The sequence below is a fragment of the Pinus tabuliformis genome, chromosome 9, assembly GCF_031772625.1.
Source record: "Pinus tabuliformis cultivar Carrire ecotype Pingquan chromosome 9, CPIR1, whole genome shotgun sequence".
Classification (NCBI taxonomy): Eukaryota; Viridiplantae; Streptophyta; class Pinopsida; order Pinales; family Pinaceae; genus Pinus; species Pinus tabuliformis.
Window position 1 is genome coordinate 210843941 of NC_142307.1, and position 25553 is coordinate 210869493.

At 37.8% G+C, this 25553-nt stretch overlaps 1 protein-coding gene across 1 annotated transcript; it reads right to left on the reverse strand.

Moving 5' to 3' along the window:
* Positions 1-823: 823 nt before the first annotated feature.
* On the reverse strand, positions 824-24989 carry LOC149147894 (UDP-glycosyltransferase 76D1-like). The gene is made up of 2 exons (XM_089441999.1): positions 24605-24989; positions 824-927 (listed from the first exon to the last, which is right to left on the reverse strand). Exons 1-2 carry the CDS (start codon positions 24987-24989, stop codon positions 824-826), a joined length of 489 nt encoding a protein of 162 aa, XP_089298125.1.
* Between the last annotated feature and the right edge of the window lie 564 nt (positions 24990-25553).

Sequence of the window (25553 nt, forward strand, 5' to 3'; positions counted from 1 at the left end):
TACTGTAGGAAGTGTTACTAGGGTAGAATTAGGGAATATATTATAAATTTTTAAAACCAATCTCTTAAGAACACTTGGATCAAAAATAGATACATTAAAATATAGGAAGATGTTGTAGCGGCTACAACCACCCTCAAAAATTTTGGCCTGCACCCAATTTCAGAGTATCCCTTGTGAATTTCACTTGATGATTGCACACACTTCGGTTCACTCTATGAGCTCATTTAAGTCTTTGCATTCGCCTTGCTTGTTCATTTCACCAAGTCTTGAATTTTGATGTCAAAGTCATGCTTGCGGCCATGTTCTGGTTATGCACAAAGTCTTCGCTTCGTGTGTACTTGTTGTGTTCACTATGAAAACATCTGTCGCACTCACACATGGAGTCACATTCACTATCACGCAAGCATCGTCACGGTCAACCAACGATCAATCACAAGTGTCGCGCTTGTCACTTACACCGCTGGTCAATCATGTTGTACATGTGTGTCTGGATGGTTTGAGTCGTCTCGTCGTCGATTCATGCAAGTGTATGTTTACAAGATCACATATGCATCTTTCACTCATTCACACACTTAGTTATTTTGCTGAAGTTCTGGTGACCGAACTCCCCTCTAATAGCTGGACCATCACTACACCATCGATCAATTGATTTTCACCTAGAACAGCGCAGAAGCACCAAGTAAGCCATTTCAAGCTGCACTTCCCTCAAGAAAACCAATCACTATCCATGTTGGTTAGCGAGAGAGTTTGACCCGACATCCACCCTCGGACTGACATCCCTGGAAAATTAGGCAGAGGCTGCGAGCATTACCTGCTCTACTAACTAAGAAAATTGCACATATAGGTCAGACAGACACCAGTGCTCGTCCCTGTCTCTCTCAAGAAATTGCTCAACTTTTCTAGCCAGCCCTCCCGACAGTCGACCAGCTGCTCATCCAGAAATTTGCAGTGTTCTCATGAGAAGTCCCTCTGCTACCCAGCAGTCTGCTCAACTCAGAAATTGTGCTGATATGATCGACAAGCTGACCTCCTAGCATCAGTGCAATTTCCCTTGTCAACAGCTCCTAGCATCAAACTGCCAGTTCCCTCTAGGAATTGTGCAGTTTCTACTACCAAGCTCATGGCAGCTGACTAATAATTCCCCTCAGGAATTACGCAGTTCTTACTACTAGTGACCTAGTAGCCAGCTGCCAGTTCCTTCTAGGAATTGTGATGATTTGGATGCCAAGCTCTTGGCTAATTCCTCCAAAAAATTGTGCAGTTTTGCTGCCAAAACCTACTGCCCGCTCATTCCAGAAACTATGCAAATTTTACCTGCCCAGCCTTCCTATAGCCAAGACTCTTCCCCTCAAAAACTGAGAAGTTTTGTCCTCTAGTCAGGCCAGACCTTGCAAACAATCAATGTTGATCTGGATTTCCCATTTCCATCACCCAGTGACTCTTACACTGTTGTCATCAATAGTTCCCTAAGCCTCCATCCTGCCTCGCAACCTTCTCGCATCTCCTAGTCACCTGCATCCAAAATGATCATGTATCATGGTATACTAGGAGGTTTTTGGATTTGATGTCATCTCTTCATGAGTGACTATAGGAATAGGTACAAAAAAAAACATGGCATGATGACGAATGGGATGAACGAAGGGGAGAACATGCAAAGGGAAAGGTTCACCAACAAATGAACAAACGATGCATACAAAGGGATGTGCTTGCGAATGGACGATCATGAAAATATGTCTTTGCAGATAGACGGATGTTCAAACATGCAAGATGCACTCACAGACGGACAAATGAATGAACATGCATCTTTCACGAATAGACAAACCTATCAAGCCTTCTAACATACAAGCAAAGAGCAACGTGAAAAAGCAACATTAATGAAAACCAACGACCATCGAAGACTTTATGCACTTTTCCATGCAGAGGTGAAGCTATAGCACACCATGACGACATCCATCACCCAGCACCACTGCAGCGCGACATGCACACCAGCAGTAGCATGAATGTACCACCGCTTTCATGTCGAGTCATGTCGTGAGTCATGTCATCCACATCTCTACTTTGGGTCATATTGTCTATGAATGTAATGAAACATGGAAGTCCAAGAGACTCACTTATTGTACAAAGAGTCATGTAAACTCGAAAAGTCATGGAAGTCAAACAGTCATGAGGGAAGTCGACAACCACAAGGGTTAGTATCACCCTTGGCTATAAATACCCCCTCATTTGTACATGCAAAGGAGTTTTTCACCTCAGCTCCTCCCACATAGCCAAGAGAGTTTGTAATCTTTTCTTTTCTTTGAGGAGTAAGTAGTGGCTCCAACGCTTCTCACATGAGGTTAGTGATGTATGGCGTAACGAGGTGTCTTGGAACTTTCTCTTAATTCAGAAGCTTGCTAACAGGTCATCACATTTTCACACATGTATTGTAATTGTTGTAAGACTAATCTTTAACACTTGTGATGCATGTTGCTTTAACTTGTGTTTCACATTTGAACTATTTCACTTGTTGTAATACATAATCTATTAATGAAAATGTGTTGCATATGTTGTTAACGTTGTCTCGCCTGTGTAGACTACTCTCCCAGGCATCAGACAGACCTTTCACATAAAACTGGTTGTAAACAACCGTTTCACTCATGTGGACATCCACTTAGTGTTATATGTGCTATCTTCCCTTGTGTGTTGTGACTACCGCATCCGTGTGGACTGCTCTGCCAGATGTTGTGCACCTCGTGTTATGCTCTGTGTTCCTAGCAAAGTTGGGATTTCTCCCAAATAACTTGGGACTCACTCTCAACTTCTTCCTCTAGAGTGAAAGAACCATTGACACAAGTGACACTTACACTCACTAGGCACGCGAACCTCACTTCTCGAAGACAAAGCAGACAACTCTCCTGTGCTGACAAGCAAGAGTTGAGGCAAATCCTTAAGATAATGGCAACCAGGGCATCATATAGGATGGGAATCCTACACCAAACAATGTGAGGTTGAGTTGGGACTTCATACCAGGGTGATCCCCTGAATGTTGGAGGGACAAGCACCGTCTACATTTCTGGTGCTAGAAGGAAGGAAACCAATTGTATATGGTTGAACATTCTCTCACACTCATTCATCAACCATCTGGTGAAGGTAGTAACTCGCACTTCCTCTCACCTACATGTGACTCTGCAGTTGGTTACTCCTCACCTCCAAGGATTGAACACGAGATTCTGTATCATCAACTTCACTCCGTCCATCTCATCACTCACTAGTTTGCGAAAGCAGTCGAACTAATCCTAGGCATAAAACATCTTCCATATGCATCAAGAAATCCAAAAGCCACTCCTATGGGAGTCATTGTGTCATCGGAGGAAGAAGTAGTCCTTCCCATACATGAAGGTCTGGCAGAAGCTATTGAAGACATAGAGGAACCTTCGGTCTTCTGGCAAGGCGAAAAACACACTCTTGTGATCTTGAGATCATTCTCCAGTACAGGGGATGGAGGGGAAGGCAGGGGAGGAGGCCAAGGCAGAGACGAACCCATGGACTTAGGGATGGAACCATTAGATTTTGAAAGAGAGGAGGAGGATGAAGAAGAAGAAGAGATGGTTGATCCAAATCTGGAATGGATGACTCAGGGACCCTTGGCTCTCCCAGCTATTCTACACAAGATGCTGAAGTGAGCGTAGAGGATGAACATCAAGTTTAGCCCTGACAACATGATGAAGGTTGAAGATCACTTGGACAACATAAACCTGCAGCTGCAGAACCTTGAGGTACGGTATGAGGACGTAGCATGTATATTGTTTCCATGTACCTTGGATGGTCACGCAAATTCATGGTATCATAGCCTTCCACCGAACTCTATACAAAACTAGGGTGCATTCAAAAACATGTTCCTTGAAAAGTTTATTGATGACAAGACCCCAACCATGATACTCAAAGAATTGGGAAGCCTGAAGATGGAGAGAAAATAAAAAGTAAAAGACTTCAATCAGAGGTTTACACACATATTGAACAAGTTTGTATCAGACACTAAACCTCTTGACTCCATCATTGTTGATTACTACACGTCCGTACTGCCGACCAACATTGCGCAGTTCGTCAAATGAGCATCGAAACCAACACTCTAAGAAAGTTGTGAAGAGGCTATCATTGTTGAAAAAGACCTACATGCAATTTAAGTCATCATGGATGATGAACCAACAAAGGAATCCAAAGATGTGAGTAGGAAGTCCCAAGCGATGGCAAGCAAGGGTAGAGACAAGGAAGCAACCGATATTGAAACCCTCACTCGCCTCGTCAAAAACTTGACCACAGAAGTGTTCAAGCTCAAACAACGAAAACGAACACATATGCAGGTAGCCATCCACCCACGTAGGGGCGGGCAAGCATCTCATTAGGCATCAACTGGTTCACACCAAAAACTACACAGAAACTTGTGTTCCAGATCGAAAAGTGCACAAATCCCAAGTTCTTCTCATTCCACGAAGAACATCACCCCAAGAACTCTTGTTCGGACTGGAAGCAAGTCGCAAACTCTATATGAAATAATACACTCGATGCAGAAAATGGTATGCAGGAGCAGCGGGAAGACAATGATGACGACAAAGAGTTTGAACTGATCAACAAGTTTTGAACATGTGGCGGATGTGTATTAGCACTCACAAGTAATTCCAAAGATGAACACTGAGAAGCAGCTCCAAAATCAAATTGATCGTTACAATCTTAGGAGTAAAGGGGCTCCGCTTACACTTGGGGAAGCAGAAGAGAAAATGAGACTCCTGATGAGGAAGGCTGATCCACCAGCCGCCCCTAAGCAGAAAACACAAAACAAGTCCCGGAAGATAGCGGCGAACAAGAATATTGTTGGCATTATGAGACTAGTGTTTTCCTTGATGGAAAATCACATAGATGACAAATCATAATGCAGAAGGTCAGTAGCAAAGAACTGATGATCAGACTACAAAGAATGAAGAAAGAAGAGTATATATGCAGGTTCACTATATACCAAGTAGGGTATACACGCAGGTTCTCTATATACCAAGTCGCGTATACTCAAGTTCGCTATATACCAAGTAGGGTATACACACAGGTTCACTATATACCATGTCGCGTATACGCAGGTTCGATATATACCAAGTATGGTATACACGCAGTTTCATGCACCGAAAAGCGCGTACATGTCAAAAAGCTTACTTTTGGTCAGTGGTAGTTAGTCCTCGGTATTTGAACCTATGGTTTTGGACCATGGTATCTCGACAAGTGTGTTGATCCCAAGTATTGGGCTCTTGGTATTGATTTATTATGGTTTTGGACCGTGGTATTGAGCAAGGCCTAAGACTATAAAAGGAGAAGAAGATCATTAGGCAAGGGCATCCGAAAAGTCTTGAATATCTGAGGAAGTATGAGATCTAGTATGTAGGTTAGGGATTGATGATGCATTGCTTGATCTGAGCTAAGGAGGGATATCACCGATGGATGGAGAACAAGATCTAAGGATAGATCGGGATCAAATGGTTTGAAATGAACTATCTCTATATGATTGATTATGTTTATTCTAGATCTGTATACTGACGCATACAATGATCTGAACTGGGTATAACTTAAGTTTGTAATCGCTGCAAGTCATGATTGAATATTTATAGATCTGTACGCGGGTTGACTTTGGTGTAAGCATGTATGTACGCAGGTTGAGTTCAATGTAGCAGCGTATACCTTTTGAGCTATGATATTTGGAGTTACAGGTGGTTCTGGTTGTTGAATGGTTCTGATGATAGTTTAAAGGCGTCAATATTCTGCATATCTTGTTTGGTTGATTGTGTTTAGCTTCAGTATTGATGGATGAGAACTAATATTGGATCAGGATCATAATGACTCATATTTATGAGATCTAATGGACTAGATTTGGGTCCTAACACATATATTATCCTTGTATATGTAATGATTTGGTTATCTCTGAAGTCAGGAAGTGCATCGAAGTTATAAAGAATTAATTAATGACATATACGCTGGTTCACCTTGGTGAACTTGCGTATACACGCTAGTTAGGCACTTCCAAGTAGCGTATGCACTCTGATGCATGATTTTGATGGTACAGTTGGTTTTGATTGTTATTGCAGAGTTATGCTCAGTATTATGGTGACTGTGTTATTGACAGGGTTTCAGTGTTTCAGTGATTCAGAGATTGATGATGTTAGTAGTGATTGGTTTTGAGCTTCAATGATAGTTATGGGTCCAGTATGAAAATTTGATGAAACATGGCCTTCAGATTATGTGTTGTGCTTCAGGAGTATCCAGTCTGAAAATTTATGAAACGTGGTACCCGGAGGTGAGAAGATTGTAAGCCGACACCTACGTGCTAGTACTACAGCTAGTACAAGAGTCAAAGGGGGTAGAAGCTCCCTTCCAGTAACAGCTAGAGAAGGAGTGAAGATTGGAGCATTCTGTAGGCAGGCACCTACGTACTAGTAAATGGATCGGCTAGTACAAGAGCCAAAGGGGTTGTAATTCCCATCCAGAAGAGTCTGGAAAACGAGAGAGGGTTGTATCCCTCTACAGGTTGTAGCCTTCGTACTGGTATAAGGCTACACCAGTACAAAAGATTGTAAACTGAAGTTTCTTATTAAGGAAAGATAGAGACGACTTGCAGCAGGTGGTTTTCACCCACATTGGGTTTCCACCTTATATCATGGTGTTCATGTGTGCTTCTTGTGTGTGATGATCTATTTTGTTTACTGAACTTGCTTACTGTTCATATGGTTAATGAAGATTTGATGCCTAGCTAAAGACTCACATTTAATGGATTAACTGAATCATAAGTATTCTATATATACGCTAGTTGCTTTAGACACAGTCGCGTATACACATGGGTTCACTTAACTGAAGTAGCATATATGTATCTAAGTATGGAAATGAAAAGTTTTACTGATTAGATAATACTGATTCAGCCCCCCCCCTCTCAGTATTATTTCCAACAATTGGTATTAGAGCAGGTCCTTTGGTAGAAGCTTGATCGCTTGAAGGAGATCCGTGGAACTATGGGAAAGAAGCTTAAGAAGAAAGCACCTAAGAAGAAGAAGAAATCTCAGAAGAACTATGACAGTGGGAGAATCGATTGGGGATTAGGTATAAGAAGCTCTTCAGATTCAGAATCAGACTCAGAATCATTTCAGAATGAAGATGAACTATCAGGTATGAATTTGCTATCCTCTGATGTTCCAGCTATCTATCCATTTGGAAAAGATGAGAGTGATAGTGAAGCAACTAAATTTGCTTTTATGGGTGAGCAAGAAAAGTATCAAATAGAGGCAGTATTTAGAAGGCTTACAGACAAAATTAAAGATCAACAAGATCTATTGAAAAAAAGGGAATGTTCTTTCAAAGAAGAAGTTACCAAACTAAAAGCTCAATCAGTGGAAGGAAACAAGGTAAGAAATTTACTCAAGGACAAGGAAAATCAATGTCAAAAGTTGCAGGGTGAAGTGACATCATTAAGAGATGAAGTCAATGAAAGAAGCACAACCATCAAGAAACTCAGAGATAGATCCAGTTACTATGAAAGTCTTGAAGCCACGATCCACTCGCTAAAGGAAGATCTTGAAGAATCAAAGAAGCAGAATAAAGATCTACTCCAAGCTATTGAAAAACAGGTAAACGAAGATATCAGCTTAAAATATCAACTGGAATGTGCCTTCAGAATTCATCAAATGTAGCAGGATCTGAATGAAGAACAAGAAAATGAGATTCTCAAACTAAGGCATCAGTTGGAAGAAGGAAGGAAAGCTGAAGAAGACATGAAGAAGCAATGTCTAGAAAAGGAGGAACAAGTTCAAGTTGAGGTAAATATCTTGAAAGATAAATGACAAGAAAATTATAAACTATTACGATTTCAAGATAGTACTAAAGCCTTGGATGATATTCTTAGTAGTCAAAGGTCTCCTGCTATCAAGACTGGTCTTGTTTTTCATGAATCTGTTGAAGCTGAATCTAGTTCACAAGGAGAGGCAAGGAACTCTAAAGAGAAATCTAAAATGATCATCAAGGAGATGAGAGCTCAACCTCATCAACAATCAAGGAAAGAGATTCTTCAAAGAAAATATCTTACTCCTAAATATGGTCGGCCATTTACTCAGATGAATAATATTGAATGTCATAGTCTTGGACATGTTTCAGCTAGATGCAGAAGAAGGATGGTTCAAGATCATCACACAGAAAGATCATCACATTCCAGGTACTTCAATGGATATTGTTTTTCTTGCAATATGTTTGGTCACAGAGCTGCTGATTGCTACAGGAGGAATATGAAACATGTAAGATTTTATGCATGTAACAAGCTTGTACATATAGCAAAGGAATGCAGGAACAAAAGATGGACATCACACCAAAAGGAGAAAACAACATCACACTTGAAGATATGGAAGAAGAAGGAAGTACAGTTAGAAAGATGTTGCACAGCACAATGTACTCAGACACAGCACAACATAGACATAACAAACTCAGAGGGAGCTGAAAGTATAAAACTTCAATGTCTTGAATCTCATATGCAAGTTCAATAAAGGGAAGTCACGTATATACGCGAGTTGGTTGTGTCACAGTCGTGTATATGATTGTCTGAAGAAAATTCAGTAGGGACAGTTTCAGGAAAAGGATTTGTTATGTTTCAGTCCATTATTTTCTCTGTTTGATAATGTTTACAGTCTGCTGAGGAGGTGTGGAAATGTCTTGATACTTGTAAGATGTTTAGAAGGGTTTGATCCTAACTTGATGATGGTGATGTCTTGAAGCTTATTGCTGATATATGCATGACCAGATCTAACAGTAAATAGATGGCTCAGGTTGAGAGGGACCATATGCCTTTAATAATTCATTGTTGGCATTATGGTTAATAATCCTTGGTGATGATGCTTATATGGCTAAATGATATATCTTGCTATGATGTGGTTATGAGTATTCCGTGATAAAATCTCATATGATTTTTGGGGTTACATAGTTGATGCTCAGATCAGATTTATGGTTGACTCTTTGATGATGCATATATGGTGCTTACATGGTGATCTTCACAAGGAGAAGTACAAATCTTGAATACACATCTTCCTCTCTTGATGATAAGTCACTCATATGTTGTTGTCGTCATAAAGATCATACAATTATGATGCAGGCACTCTTGTGGATAAGGATCATTGTTGTTGATGATATCAAGAAGTTTTGTCAAGATACATAGTGCTGATACATGGATAACTACTCAAAGTTGCTTTTTTGGAGACATGATGATGAGTTCTTATCTATATGATGATAGGTTGATACTTACATATGTTGATTGATGCAGATGTTCCCAAGTAATGATACTTGGATCATGTAGATCTTGATGTTGATGTAATGGCTATGGTGGTTTCACATATAATGTGAATTATTTCATGATGATGTTTAAAAGGAGGAGTTGACATCTATGTTCAGATATACCTTGTTACAGGACATTTATAGGTTGCTGATATGGAAATGGTTGTACGCGAGTTTCATAAGGACTATCCCGTATATACGCCTGTTTATGTGGATAAAGTCGTGTATATGATCATTTGAAGGAAATCAGTGGGTCAAACTCAGAATGAGAATATTCTGATATGGGTCCGACAGAGACCTTCTGGCACAGGTTCAGGGGGAGCAGATAAACTGCCAATGATGCATTGTTGGCATTATCTTAGAAGCTTTTGGTTCTAGTTCACAGTTGTTGTCGGTTTCAGGTGAAACAAAGGCAGAGGGAACAGAAGGATCTCTTGGTTGCAGATCTGAATGGTGATTGACAGATGCTGGCGATATCAGTTATTGGTGACTTTCATTTTTTCGGTCATATATCTCTTTTGTGATATCTCTTTCATGGTGTCAAGGTCATGTAACGGCCTATATTGGTTTCCCCACTATGCCTGGGATGAAGATGTAATGTTATTGCTTTATCATGTGTAAACTTTTGATGTATCCCCACTTGGTTGGGTGGATGAGTCAATTCTAGTATATCCCCACGTGGTTGGGAAATGGATGTATGTATTGAGTCTTGTGGTGATAGGAAGGTCTCTTATGGTGTATAAGTCATGATTCTTCTTGAAGAACATCTTTTTGCAGATCTTTCCTACAGTTAGGAAGAGCATGAACAACACACTTCAGCAGTACAGAGACTCGGCATGTACTGAGGGGGAGCATGGACAGATTGGTACACTTTGGCATATACAAAGGGGGAGCACATTTGGAGATTTCAGCAGGTACTCAGGGGGAGTATGGACAACAGAATGTTTATCAAAAAAAGAAAACATCTTGGTCCACCCTTTGCCTTTGATGTCAAAGGGGGAGAGTGATTTGGTGTTGTTGCCATCAAGTCCAAAGGGGGAGATTGTTGGCATTATGATGCATGTGTTGTACTTGATGGCAACCCTCTCATAGAAGATCATCTCACTTACATATAACTAGATGAATCTATAGAAGAGATATCAGATGTGATTGAATGCATGGGATGCAGGACAACTCAAAGGAATCAAATGATAGATCTAAGTGTGACAAGTTAGCTTTGCCATCAAGTCCAAAGGGGGAGATTGTTGGCATTATGAGACTAGTGTTGTCCTTGATGGCAAATCACACAGATGACAAATCATAATGCAGAAGGTCAGTAGAAAATAATTGATGATCAGACTACAAAGAATGAAGAAAGAAGAGTATATACGCAAGTTCACTATATACCAAGTAGGGTATACACGCAGGTTCTCTATATACCAAGTCGCGTATACTCAGGTTCGCTATATACCAAGTAGGGTATACACACAGGTTCACTATATACCATGTCACATATACGCAGGTTCGATATATACCAAATAGGGTATACGCGCAGTTTCATGCACCAAAAAGCACGTACATGTCGAAAAGCTTACTTTTGGTCCGTCGTAGTTAGTCCTCGGTATTTGAACCTATGGTTTTGGACCATGGTATCTCGACAAGTGTGTTGATCCCAAGTATTGGGCTCTTGGTATTGATTTATTATGGTTTTGGACCGTGGTATTGAGCAAGGCCTAAGACTATAAAAGGAGAAGAAGATCATTAGGCAAGGGCATCCAAAAAGTCTTGAATATCTGAGGAAGTATGAGATCTAGTATGCAGGTTATGGATTTATGATGCATTGCTCGATCTGAGCTAAGAAGGGATCTCACCGGTGGATGGAGAACAAGATCTAAGGATAGATCAGGGTCAAATGGTTTGAAATGAACTATCTCTATATGATTGATTATGTTTATTCTAGATCTGTATACTGACGCATGCAATGATCTAAACTGGGTATAACTTAAGTTTGTAATCACTGCAAGTCATGATTGAATATTTATAGATCTGTACGCGGGTTCACTTTGGTGTAGTAGCGTATACCTTTTGAGTTATGATATTTGAAGTTACAGGTGGTTCTGGTTGTTGAGAGGTTCTGATGATAGTTTAAAGGCGTCAATATTCTGCATATCTTGTTTGGTTGATTGTGTTTAGCTTCAGTATTGATGGATGAGAACTATTATTGGATCAGGATCATAATGACTCATATTTATGAGATCTGATGGACTAGATTTGGGTCCTAACACATATATTATCCTTGTATATGTAATGATCTGGTTATGTCTGAAGTCAAGAAGTGCAGCGAAGTTATAAAGAAGTAATTAATGACATATACACTGGTTCGCCTTGGTGAAGTTGTGTATACACGCTGGTTAGGCACTTCCAAGTAGCGTATGTACTCTGATGCATGATTTTGATGCTACAGTTGGTTTTGATTGTTATTGCAGAGTTCTACTCTGTATTCTGGTGACTGTGTTATTGACAGGGTTTCAGTGTTTCAGTGATTTAGAGATTGATGATGTTAGTAGTGATTGGTTTTGAGCTTCAATGATAGTTATGGGTCCAATATGAAAATTTGATGAAACGTGGCCTTCAGATTATGTGTTGTGCTTCAAGAGTATCCAGTCTGAAAATTTATGAAACGTGGTACCCGGAGGTGAGAAGATTGTAAGCCGATGCCTACGTGCTAGTACTACAGCTAGTACAAGAGTCAAAGGGGGTAGAAGCTCCCTTCCAGTAGCAGCTGTAGAACGAGTGAAGATTGGAGCATTCTGTAGGCAGGCACCTACGTACTAGTAAATGGATCGGATAGTACAAGAGCCAAGGGTGTTGTAGCTCCCATCTAGAAGAGTCTGGAAAATGAGAGAGGGTTGTAGCCCTCTGCAGGTTGTAGCTTGCGTACTGGTATAAGGCTACACCAGTACAAAAGATTGTAAACTGAAGTTTCTTATTAAGGAAAGATAGAGACGACTTGCAGCAGGTGGTTTTAACCCACATTGGGTTTCCACCTTATTTCTTGGTGTTCATGTGTGCTTCTTGTGTGTGATGATCTATTTTGTTTACTGCACTTGCTTACTATTCATATGGTTAATGAAGATCTGATGCCTAACTAAATACTCACATTTAATGGATTAACTGAATCATAAGTATTCTGTATATACGCTAGTTGCTCTAGACACAGTTGCGTATACATAGGGGTTCAATTAACTGAAGTAGCATATATGTATCTAAGTATGGAAATGAAAAGTTTTACAGATTAGAAAATACTGATTCACCCCCCCCCTCTCAGTATTATTTCCAACAAATATATCCATGAGAAGCAAACTATAGAACACTCTGTTGGACAACACGAACATCTGTTCTACCTCGAACACCTCCGTGAGTCTACCACCTATAGACTACAACATTGTTGATGACATGAACAAAAATTAGGAGAAAATCAGTTTGTTCGATTTAGCTAAGATCCAGAGTCAGTGAGACATCTTGCTGCATGCATTGGGATAGACAACAACGAACAGTGCAACCTTTACCAACAAGGGAGAATGAACACCTCCCATAATGCTTTCTACTATGCTCAACATGCTCTGGATGGAAGAAGCAAACTCAGGTTTCCCTCCATTCCTACTATCCTTTTAAATATTTAACTACAATGTTCACAATTGCTTGGTTAATTCTGGCACGGCCACAAACGTCATGCCACTCTCCATTGCAAAGTAGATCAATGCACAATGGAGTGAAACATCCGCGTGAATCATCCAACTTGGTCAAACATTGGTACCATCCATTGGTGAACTGTGAGATGTGATCATACACCTATCTCATGACAGTGGAGTCAACCAATGCATCAACATAGTTATTGTGGACATACTAGAAGCATACAGTCTACTACTTAGCGGAGAATGGTCCAGCAAGCTAGAAGAATATTTTGCTATAGACTCGTCTGACATGTGGCTTCCGCACAAGGTAAACTGCAATGAAATATGGGTATTGTCTGAGAGGTATATGAAGCACAATGTTACCCCCCTTAATAGTGAGAATGAACCATTGGCCTTTGCAGAACTCATGTTTGGCAACTACCTCCTAGAAACAACATTGGGGTGTTATCCTGCACGGCCAGCTCCAACCCCACCAGACATGTAGTTAGGACTCCTTCCTTGCCCAACTAATGGTAATGAAACATGTACAGTGCATTGTACCAATAGTAGAAGTAGCGGTAGCAACAATAGCAACAACAGTACTAGCATGCCAAATAGTCCGTGTACAGACAAGTTGTGGGCCATGGATTGTGACGAATCAAAGACACATGATGGCTCAATGACCAGGCATATCTCAGTCGCTAAAAATAACAAAAAGTGCATGATTTCAAGCTACTTGAAGTTCGAGTGCACAAACAACATTGCTGAGTATGAAGCATTCGTGTTGAGCTTACAAAGGACCATCAACATCAACGTGGTCACACTCAAAGTCATACTACACGCCGTGGACAATCTTGATGATTCCAAGGACATAACAATTGATGAAGGTAAGCACAAGCAACCCTTGAAAAATGCAGCTAAGGCCAAGAAAGGCAACCAAACCTCCAAGGGTGCAATTTCCCTCAACCAGCTCTATGATTTGCAGAATTTCTGTTGAGGGCTAAGAAACAACAAAACCCACAGATCCACCACTATGAACGAACCGAGAAACTTGGGAACTAATCATGATCCAAAAATAGCTAGTCTCGATACAAAGTACACACCATAACAACGACAAGTCTTTGACCACTTGATCAAACAGTACCGAGATATGTCTACATGGGCAGATGATGATGTGAGTACACACTACACGTGAGAAATCCAACACAGGATTCCATGTTAAGGAGTAGCAAAGCCTTTGAAGCAAAGACCAAGTAAACCACATATGTCATTTGAACTCCCTATACATAAAAAATTGACTAATATTTTGGATGATTGGATTACTTTCAACGTTTGTCATCATACTTGGGTTTCTAATTTAAATTCAGCACGTAAGAAATCCAGGGAAATCCTCTTATGCATTGATTTCAGGAACATGAACTGCTCCTGAAATAAAATCAACTACCCCGTTCCCTCATCTGAGCCTATGTTGCACACAGTATCTGAAGCAGTGGTGTCGTCTTCACTTAAAGATCTTTTGGAATACCACCAGGTTACGGTAGTGGAGCCCGATGGACTTATACTGGTCCATGACACAAACTTGGCACACACACATGCTGTCTGCAATCACTTGGCAGGAGGGTTGACAACCTTCCTGTGAATGGACAATATCTCCAGCGTCACTTCCAGTAGGCCGGGTCGTGCCCCTGCCATTGACATAGTATGCTTGCTGCTTTTTGTTTTCATCTTGTTTGCTTTGCTTACTATATTTGTTTTTACTTTGTTTGTTATGATTACTATTTTTTTTTCATTTGTTTTCTTTGCTTGATATATTACTATTTTTGTTTTAGAAATAAGTTATGCCAACTACTATGTTCTTGATTTTAAATAGAGCATGTGGCTAAAATATGAAGAGACTTGTGACATTGCAGCACTTGGCCAATATTGTGTCCATCTTCTCTGTGCTGGGTTACAACCTTTGGCCGATGAAGTCTTGAAAAAAAATACGAGTCGTCTACAAGGGAAGTTTTGGTCCAACCACAAGCCTGTGCCAACACTGGGATGCCTTGGCCTTCTGCTATGTGTGTTGAAGCTCATCCAACTAGTAGAAACAGATAAGGGGAAAATATAAACGAGAAAACCTATGTTAGAGGTCTTACATGCTTCTCTAAAGGAATAGCCTCTTCTGCTCTCAATAAGTTGGGATCCCTCTTCTACCATAGAAAATAAACCAGTGCCTATGCACAGTCCTCTTAAAAAGTAGAAAGGTGAAAGAAGAGAAAGGCTTCCCATGTAGAGAGGTGAAGCCTAAAACTCCACCGAGGTATTGACTAGGCTTGCTGGCAGTGGAGCATTGTGTGTGTTCTTGTGTGACTTCATCGGGGTACTGTCGAGGCCTGCTGGCAGCAGAGCAACACTAGAGATGGAAACTTATACTCTGAAAATATTCAACTAGTGAACTAAACTACCCTTCAAGAATTCGAAACACTGTGATCAAGCTAAACTTTTGATTGTGTTTGACTAAGTTGGAAAAAGGTGGACCATATATGTCCATGGGGTAAATGGGGAAGCCGAAGTAACCTGCACAATGATTCAATACTCCCCAAAAGACCAACGCTCTAGGTTGTCAATGAACCAAAACAAAGAACATGGAATTCTACCAGTGTGTCGCCAAGTGTTGTAGCAGCTACAACCACCCTCCAAAATTTTGGTCGACACCCAATTTCGGAGCCTCCCTTGTGATTTTCACTTTATAACTGCACAAACTCGGGTTCACTCTATGAGTTCCTGTGAGTTGTCACATATTCCTTGCTTGTTCATTTCACCAAGTCTTGCATGTTGATGTAAAATTCATGCTTGCGACCATGTTCTAGTTATGCTCAAAGTCTTCGCTTCATGTGTACTTGTTGTGGACACTATGAAAACATCTGTCATACTCACACATAGAGTCACATTGACTGTCACACAAGCGTTGTCACAGTAAACCAACGATCAATCACAAGTGTCACGCTTGTCGCTTACATTGTCGGTCAGTCATGTTTTACATGTGTGCCTGGATGGTTTGAGTCATCTCGTCGTCGAGTCATGCAAGTGTGTGTTTGCAAGATCACATATGCATCTTTCACTCGTTCACACACTTAGTCATTTCGCTGAAGTTCTGATGACCAGACTCCCCTCTCACAGCCAAACCATCACCCTGCCATCAACTTGATCGATTTTCACCCAGAACAATGCAAAAGCACCAAGCAAGTCATTTCAAGTTGCACTTCCCACAAGAGAATCAATCAGTCTCCATGTTGGTCAAGCGTAGAGTTTGACCCAACGGCTACATGGGGACTGACTCCCTTGAAAAGTTGCATAGAGGCTGCGAGCATTTCCCACTCTGCTGGCTAAGAAAATTGTGCAGATATGCTGAATAGACACCCAATGCCCGTCCCTGTCTGTCTCAGGAAAGTTCACAATTCTTTTCAGCAAGCCCTCCCGACAACTGACCTATTGCTCATGCAGAAAATTGCACAATTTTCATGAGGAGGCCCTCTTCTTCCCAACAGTCCTCTCATCTTAGAAATTGTGTAAAGATGATCAACAGGCTGACCTCCCAGCATCAGTGCAATTTCCCTTGCCAGTAGCTCCCAGCAACAGAATGCCAGCCAGTTCCCTCTAGGAATTGCGCAGATTCTGCTTCCAAGCTCCTGGAAGCTGACTACCAGTTCCCCTCAGGAATTGCGCAGTTTCTTATACCAGTGACCCAACAACCAGCTGCTAGTTCGCTCTAGGAATTGCGTAGTTTTGGCTGTCAAACTCCCATCCAATTCCTCCAAAAAATTATGTAGTTTTGCTATCGAGCCCCACTACACACTCATTCCGGAAACTGCACAGATTTTGCCTGCCTAGCCAACATGCAACCTGAACTGTTCCCCTAAAAAACTACATAGTTTTGTCCTCTAGCTGAGCAAGACCTCGCAGACATTCAATGTCGATCTGGATTTCCCATCTCCATCACTCAGTGACTCTTGTGTTGTTTCAATCAGTAGTTCCTTGAGCCTCCATCTTGCCTCGCAACCTTCTAGCCTCTCCCAGTCACCTGCACCTGGAATGATCGTGTATCATGGTAGACTAGGAGGTTTTTCAATTTGATGTCTTCTCGTCATGAGTGACTATAGGAACATGTACACAAACAAACATGGCGCGACGACGAATGGGATGAACGGAGGGGAGCACATGCAAAGGGACAGGTTCACCAATGGATGAATACATAATGCATGAAAAGCGATGTGCTCACAAATGGATGATCATGCAAAGATGTTTTCATGGATGGACGAATGAGAAAAAATGAAAGATGTGCTCACAGACAGATGAACGAATGAACATGCACCTTTCTCGAATAGATGAACATATCAAGCCTTCCAACATACAAGCAAGGAGAAACATGCAAAAGAAATAACAAAGTGAACCAACGACCATCGAAGAGTCCATGCACTTTGCCATGCGGAGGTGAAGCTGTGACACACCATGAGGACATCCATCACCCAACAGCATTACAACTTCACATGCACACCAACAACATCACGAATGTACTAGCACTATCATGTCGAGTCATGTCATGAGTCATGCCATCCACATCTCTACTGTGGGCCATATTGTCTATCAATGTAATGTAACGTGGAAGTCCAAGAGACCCACTTGTTGTACAAAGATTCATGTAAAGTCGAAAATTCATGGAAGTCGAACAGTCATGAGGGTAGTCGAACAGCCACAAGGGTTAGTGTCACCCTTGGCTATAAATACCCCCTCATTTGTACATGCAAAGGACTTTTTCACCTCAGCTCCTCCCACATAGCCAAGAGAGTCTGTAATCTTTTCTTTGAGGAGTAAGTAATGGCTCCAACGCCCCTCACACAGGGTTAGAGATGTATGGTGTAACGAGGTGTCTTGGAACTTTCTCTTAATTCAGAAGCCTACTAACAGGCCAACACGTTTTCACACATGTATTCTAACTATTGTAAGACTGATATTTAACACTTGTGATACAATTTTGTTTAACTTTTGTTTCACATTTGAACTATTTCACTTGTTGTAATACATAATCTATTAATGAAAATGTGTTGTATATGATGTTAACACTATCTCACTCATGTAGAATACTCTCCCGAACATTAGACAGACCCTTCACATAAAAATTGTTTTAAGAAACCATTGCACTCATGTGGATTAATCCACTGAGTGTTATATGTATTATATTCCCTTGTGTGTTGTGACTTACGCATTCGTATGGAATACTCCGTCGAAAGCTGTGCACATCCTGTTGTGTTATTTTTTCCTAGCAGAGTTGGGACTTCTGCCAGCCGACTTGGGACTCACTCTCACCCTCTTCTTGTACAGTGAAAGAAACATTGACGAAAGTGACACTTACACTCATTAGACACACGAACCTCACTTCTCGAAGAAAAAGTAGGCCAATCTCTTGTGATTACAAGAAAGAGTTGAGGCAAATCCTTAAGATAATGGCAACCGAGCCATCATACCGAATGGGACTCCCACACCAAACGGTGTGAGGTCTAGTTGGGACCTCATAACGGGGTGATCCCTTGAATGTTGGAAGGTCCAGCACTATTAACAGAAGAGAAAAGAAGAGAAGAGTGAAGTATTTTCTATTTTTTGTTCCATGTGTAAAAATAAGCATCCACTAAGAGAATGCACATAAGATAGTATTCAAGTTTGTTTCATTTGTTCAAAAATGCACGCAACTATAAATTTTCTATTATTATCGAACTTGAAAGTACTGTACAAAGGAGATTAATTGACCTTTCTATGGATGAAATTGGTGGAAATAATAGTGAATGACTGTATAATTTGGGCCTTGTGATTCATGTCCATAATTTTATTTTTTCCCGAAACTTGGGAGTGATCAAATGCCTACTCAATAGCTAGTTGATTTCCAATGTGTCCTTGTTTTGGATTATATACAAACAGATGGGAAAATACAATTATTCATGAATTTATCAAGTGATAGCATTGGACCTTTGACTTCACCTATAAGCCACGCAATTCACTATCAAGTATGTTGGGAAAGCATAATTTCACTTAAACAATATTTAGTTTAATTATATTTTATTTCAATTTTATTTCATTACCTTGGAATAATTATCTTTCCATGTATTTTCTTTTCTTTAACAATTACAATTTCATGTTTTTGTACATACTTGATTCTTTATCATTAAAAAATTTATTCCTCTAAAGTTTTTAGTAGTTTAACTAAGATGACAAAATCACCTTGTCCGTCACAATTACCCTAGTTTATATTTGTGTAGGCTACATTTCTAGTGCGAGGTTCTTGAGTTCCCACACAATCTTCATTTGAGAGTGCATGCCTAAAGTAGGAGCTATATTTTTCCACCTCAAGGGAAACCATCTTTGGACCATACTCTTAGGGGTACATTGATGCTATTTGGATTATATCTTCTACTTAAATCTAATGATTCATGCTTGTTCTTATATTTCTCCCATTAGTCATATGACCATCTATTCTGATATCATCCATGATTTCTATCATATAACTTTACTATGGTATATCAACTCCCATGCATTACATATAGAACAAAATTTGAACTTGCAAATGGTACATCATTCATAATCCTTTTATTTGATCTACTACAACTTTATGTGTGGATTCCTTGCTTAGATATGTTGTGTTAGTTTCTAAACTTGTCATGTAATGTAATAAAGGTTTGGTTTGATATAATGACTCTTCCGCAATGTAATAATATTATTATCATGTCTCATACAACATCAGGGGTATACCTGTTTTTATATAAATTTCATCATTACTAATATCAAATCATACAATCTATTATAGATTTCGTTATGTATTGTACCACATACCATAATCATATTGAAAAATTTCCCATTTTTCCCTTTCGTTATCATCCCATTCATTAAAAATGTTGTCCTCACTTATTTCTGGCTTTTAAATTGGCATATAACAAGGTTTAATAAATAAATATCAAGAAAGAAGGTAAAAGCCAAAATTAGACAAAAAAAAATTATATATATTTGTGAGAAGTATGTAATTTTACAAATGAAAAAATAATGAAGTTGCCTCATTAAAAATTCCCAACAACAAGTTACTATGCTAAAAATGAATATCTAAATAAAAGGACTAAAAAAAATCATACAAGAAATGAAAAATGTGTAATAGAATGGTATTGAGATGGTAAACTTACATTAAATCTCCCTCTCAAATGCTTATAACTACAAAAAATGAGGGTTCTTGCGTCGAAAAGGCTAGATGAACTAGTAGAAGGCCTTATATAATTAATATTAACTTTGAGGATCAAAATAAAAGGTTTCCTTTACGTTTTTCCTTTAATTAATCACCACCTTTACCTATTACTAACTAATGTACATACTAATTATTTCATGTCCTAGGAATTGACACATCTAATAGGAGTGAGGTTGTCCCTCTAAGGTAAAGTTATGTAATTTACATAATTAAACTATGTTATGATATTGTTAAAATATAATTACTTGATGACTCATTTTGAGATATAACTAGGATCCATCTTATTAGAATCTGTGCACTATGCCTTGGGATCTAAGTATCTACATCGGGATTTATGTACCTTGAAATGATTATATTAACATAAATTGCAATAATTTTCATCGGATTGATGTATGGAAGCACAATGAATGATGATGCCACATCATCATAAATGTGTTCACATTAATAATATTATACATACCATTATACATAGTAGGTATGAGCCACCTGGAGGAATATTTTCATGTTGGGGTGGCTAGAGGTCATTATTAGATAATTTTGCCACATTTTGAGTGAGATGGACTCCAAGGGAAGTTATATTTTAACAAAGTTCCTTGATCTGCATGAGATTAACACCATAGATGTACAATGGACACATGATTACCAAATTTATAATAGAAAATTGAGAAAAAGTTAACAAGATTATGATGTTATTGAAATTGTTGTACAAAAATTATCATGTGTTTGACCACACGTGTGGAATTAGTTAATCAGTTTCTCCTTATGAGAGGAGTGCCTTATTTTTTAGATTTTTTTGTAATAATCTGAGGATTTTTCCATGGTTTTGACTTGGAAACATGGTTTTACACTCATTTTTTAATCCTTGCACACGGTGTGAGCTCATGGTTCCATAGTAGCTCACATGTTTTGATATATGATGTTGAGGAGGAATCCATCGATACAAGGAGGGCGCCTCCCTCATATATTTAATGGTTTGAATGGAATGGGAGACTCTCTTTCTCTTTATGTGGTCTATTTTATTATTTATTCTCTTGATTATAATGTTCTATACTAGTACTAGTAGAGTAGTGTGTATGAAATAGGCACTGAATAAACCACTATTGTAAAGTCAATAATGAAAAGACAGTGTGATCAATATCTATTTTGTTTTTTTGTGATTTTATGAAGCTAGGCATTCATATTCAATTTTAATTCCTTAAGGTTTTCAATTGCTACGTTATATGTATATTATAATTAATCAAGTTTGCAATAATTATGCTATATCTACAATTAGTTTACCCTCTCTATGAATTTTGTATAGTCTAGGTTTCTTTAGGTTATGCTTCCCAATTATTCTCAATGAAAATTTGTGGGGACTTACACATTAAATTAGATGACACCTTTTGTAGAAATTAAATAAGAATCCATATCCAATGGTGACACTTAACTTATATCTATGATTTTCTTTCCATCTCAATTTTATTGTCCTCCCGACCCTTCTTTTTTATGTAAGGGTTTCATGACCAATATTTAGATTTAGATTGTTGTATTCAATTCTTGGAGCTCACCTTAATTAGATAATTAGTATTTGAATTATTTTATGTTAGTTTTTTCTTAAGGGTAATATTCATTGATGATTATCATGAAGCTACAAAATATGTACATAAGTTTCTAACTAGCTAATGAATTCTTATATCTTGATTTAATTTCATCATCTTATGAAAAAATCTAGCACATTTCTCTATTGTTAATGTAATTTTCATATTTCATAGAGTTTATTTCATCTCAATTAATCTTATAAAAAATCAAAATAATTCCATGAAATTAAACTTTATTTTCATCAATAGGTTTTGTTAACCACCTATTGACATGACATTAAATAATGATAATTTTGAATTCATTTTGATTATAAATTTGTGCTTAAAAATACATACTTAAATATCAACATTCATGGAAATTTTGAAATACTAAATTAAGATAGAAAAACAACTTCACTCATTACATGTGCACCACATGAAACACTTCACATGCATAAGGAAACAACCTAATCACTTCAACACTTTCTTATCCTACCAATATTGGATTATTAACTGTTCTTATTTTTTTATCTATGAAAGTTTAAATTGGTGGTACAATTATAATTTAATGCTAAAATGATAATTTTGGTTCACCCTACCCTTGGCCTTGTCATGTCTTAACGATTAGTGGTAAAATAAACACCTTGACTTATTTCTTTAGTGTCATAATTCTTATGTACACCTTGTTGTCATAAGAATAATTTCCAGTAGCACGATGTTAAAAAAGACAAGACTTAATAATTATCACTTAATACTACATTTAAGTAAGCACTGAAATTCACCGCGTGGCATGATGATGGACATTCCTAAGGGCAATGGTTTTATGATAATGCACTCATGAATTTAAAGTTATATCTTGCTACCCTAAATGTCCGAGCTTCCTAGAACTAAGATAAATATGTTGAAATTTTATCTTGAAAATACTTGCTTCACTTAACACTAAATATTTTGGAATGGGATTGCATCTCGGTAAGTTTCGTGTCATGATCTATAACACGTAATTAAATCTTGCGGATGGAATTTTGGATTTCATTTCATATGGATAAATGATATATGGAAACACATTTTAAAAAAAAAACCATTTACTGGAATATATTATTTATATAGACAATTATAAATGTGAAGCAACATTGATTTTATTATATACAATCGTATTCAATTATCTTTTCTAGTCTAATATATATAAAGCTGGTCTATTTTAACAATACCTTACATATTTTAATTTGTTTTGAACCTTTGAAATCAGAAGTTACATAGATATTTGGATTATAGAATATATGGATTTTCCGGATAGTCTCTCTCGTTAGTTTGTAGTGTAGGATAAGACTACACATAGATAATTGGATTATAGAATATATGGATTTTCCAGTTAGTCTCTCTCATTAGTTTGTATTCTAGGATAAGACTACATGGGTAATAACCAATGATTTGTAACTTATTTTTAAATTTAGATATTTGGATTATAGAATATATGGATTGTCGAGGTAGTCTCTCTCGTTAGTTTGTAGTGTAGGATAAGACTACACAAGTAATAACCAATAATTTGTAACTCATTTTTCAATTTATAAAAAGATATATAATTAGTTTCTTTAAGAAGAAAAATGTTAAAGTAATTATTAGAGTATCTATTTTGGAATATTATAATTTTAATATATTAAAAAAAAAATTAATAGTAGTGAGATAAAATATTTTTAATGGTAGTGAGATAGAGTACTAACTATGAAATGAGTCATGATAAAATAGAGGTAAGTGAATTAAAAATTTTATTATATGTTTTTTTTTTAATTTGAAATATGTTTGAGTTATATTTCTTTTATAATTAATAGTAAAGATAATTTTAAATAATATTATAGTTTAGTTATTTTTAATGATCTGTTTTAATCATAACAATATAAGATATATTATTAGTAAGTATTTTGATACTTATTAATATTTAATAGTTATTTTTTTCGTAATTTTGGTGGCACTGCCTCTTTATTATGTCCAATATATCATTCAGATGGGATGAGGAATTGAACCAATGACTTTACATCAAGGAGTACCTTAACATAACACCTTCACATCAAGGAATATCTTAACATAACACCTTCACAAAAAATACTTTAATATAGTACCAGATCACTGTCTATCCACAACCCCATAAACATTTAATAGCTATAAATACACTAATTTATTTTATAAAAAACCTAACTTACATTTTTATCAATGAAACAATACATGTGCTAATTCAAAAAAATCATTAAATAATTAATGCGAGATATAAGTTTGCGTAAAGGGTTTTAAAAAACAATGTAATGAAAACAAATTATGGGAAAAATATTGTTTTGATATTTGAGTTTTTTCTGACATAACGGTATAAAATTTGAGTTTACCTAAAAATATTTATACAATATAAAATTTAATTAATATAATTAAATGTTTCCCTAGTATCCTTATAAAATTTATATATAAATAAAAATAAAAATTAAATGATATCATTAATATTATTTTTAATAATTAATTATCTCAATTTATGGCTGATATCTCTATATCATGGATGATTTACTCGACAACAAACACAAAAGGGAGTGTCACATAATCAGTATTTTCATAAAATCTGAAGCGTTACATAATCAGTATTTTACAATCATTCTTAAATTTTTATAAATTATTTAAAAAAATATATATATCTCCACTTCACCGAAGAAAACTTATAAAATTAATATATATATAAATAATTGAACTGTAAAAAAGAAGGAAAAAGAGTAAGTCACACAGAACGTTCATGTAGCATTGAGAAAATCTATACTCTCTACAGTGGAAATGGAGAGACATACCATTTGCTGGAATATGTCCCTGAGAAGCTAGCAAGCTGGCGTAGCGTTGAGAAATGGAGGCGGCTGCACATAGAGGCCAGAAGATAACCCTGGGCACTTTCATATTGCTTGCGACTTCCTCCGTGCAGGACATATAGGGGTCTGTGATGATGAACGTGATGGGTGGAAATGAGGGTGATTTTTCATGAGCACTGGTAAGGAGGTCCTCCAACGCCGGGCCTAACTTTTGCAGAGAAAGAAGTAAGTCGATGAGGCTGGAGGTGCGGCCATGGTTGTCTGGTAAACCATCAGGAATAGACAGAAACCGAATTCTCCATCCTTTTTGCTCCGAGTGAAGATCTTCTTTGGAAACAGGAGATCTAACTTTCCTTGAAGCTTCCACCATGCGTTTGTGTATCCACTCGGTATTGACGAAAGTGACAAAAACTCCCCTAATACGCAGCAGCGTTAACATGACCCTGTTCAGGAAATGGTACAATGACAAGGATTTTGATTCATCATATTCAGGACAATATTGTCAAACTCTATTCGTTTCTCTTCAGGACAGTTTCCTTCTCTGGATTTGAACTGCGAATTGTGCACCTACCACATCGGAGTTTACAATTATAGCGATCACGCTCACTGCTTACTATGCTCAAACAATCATGGCCAACGCATTATAAAAAATTAACACGTAATAATCCTTAAAACCGGAAAATTACATCGATTGACTTCTGAAAAACTAAGCTTCCACTACCTTCCTGTCTGGTTGTGTTTGTTTTGATATAGGTACCCATGACGAACTCTGGTGTTCTTATCAAGAAGATCAAATAAGATTTCTACTTTTCTACATGCTATGATTTGAATTTGGTTGGTGGTGAAGATTGATTCTGAGATATTTGTAGGAAGACATTTCTATTAAGATATGGTTGTGTATGAAAGTATTACAGGTGATGTTTTTAGATTTAAT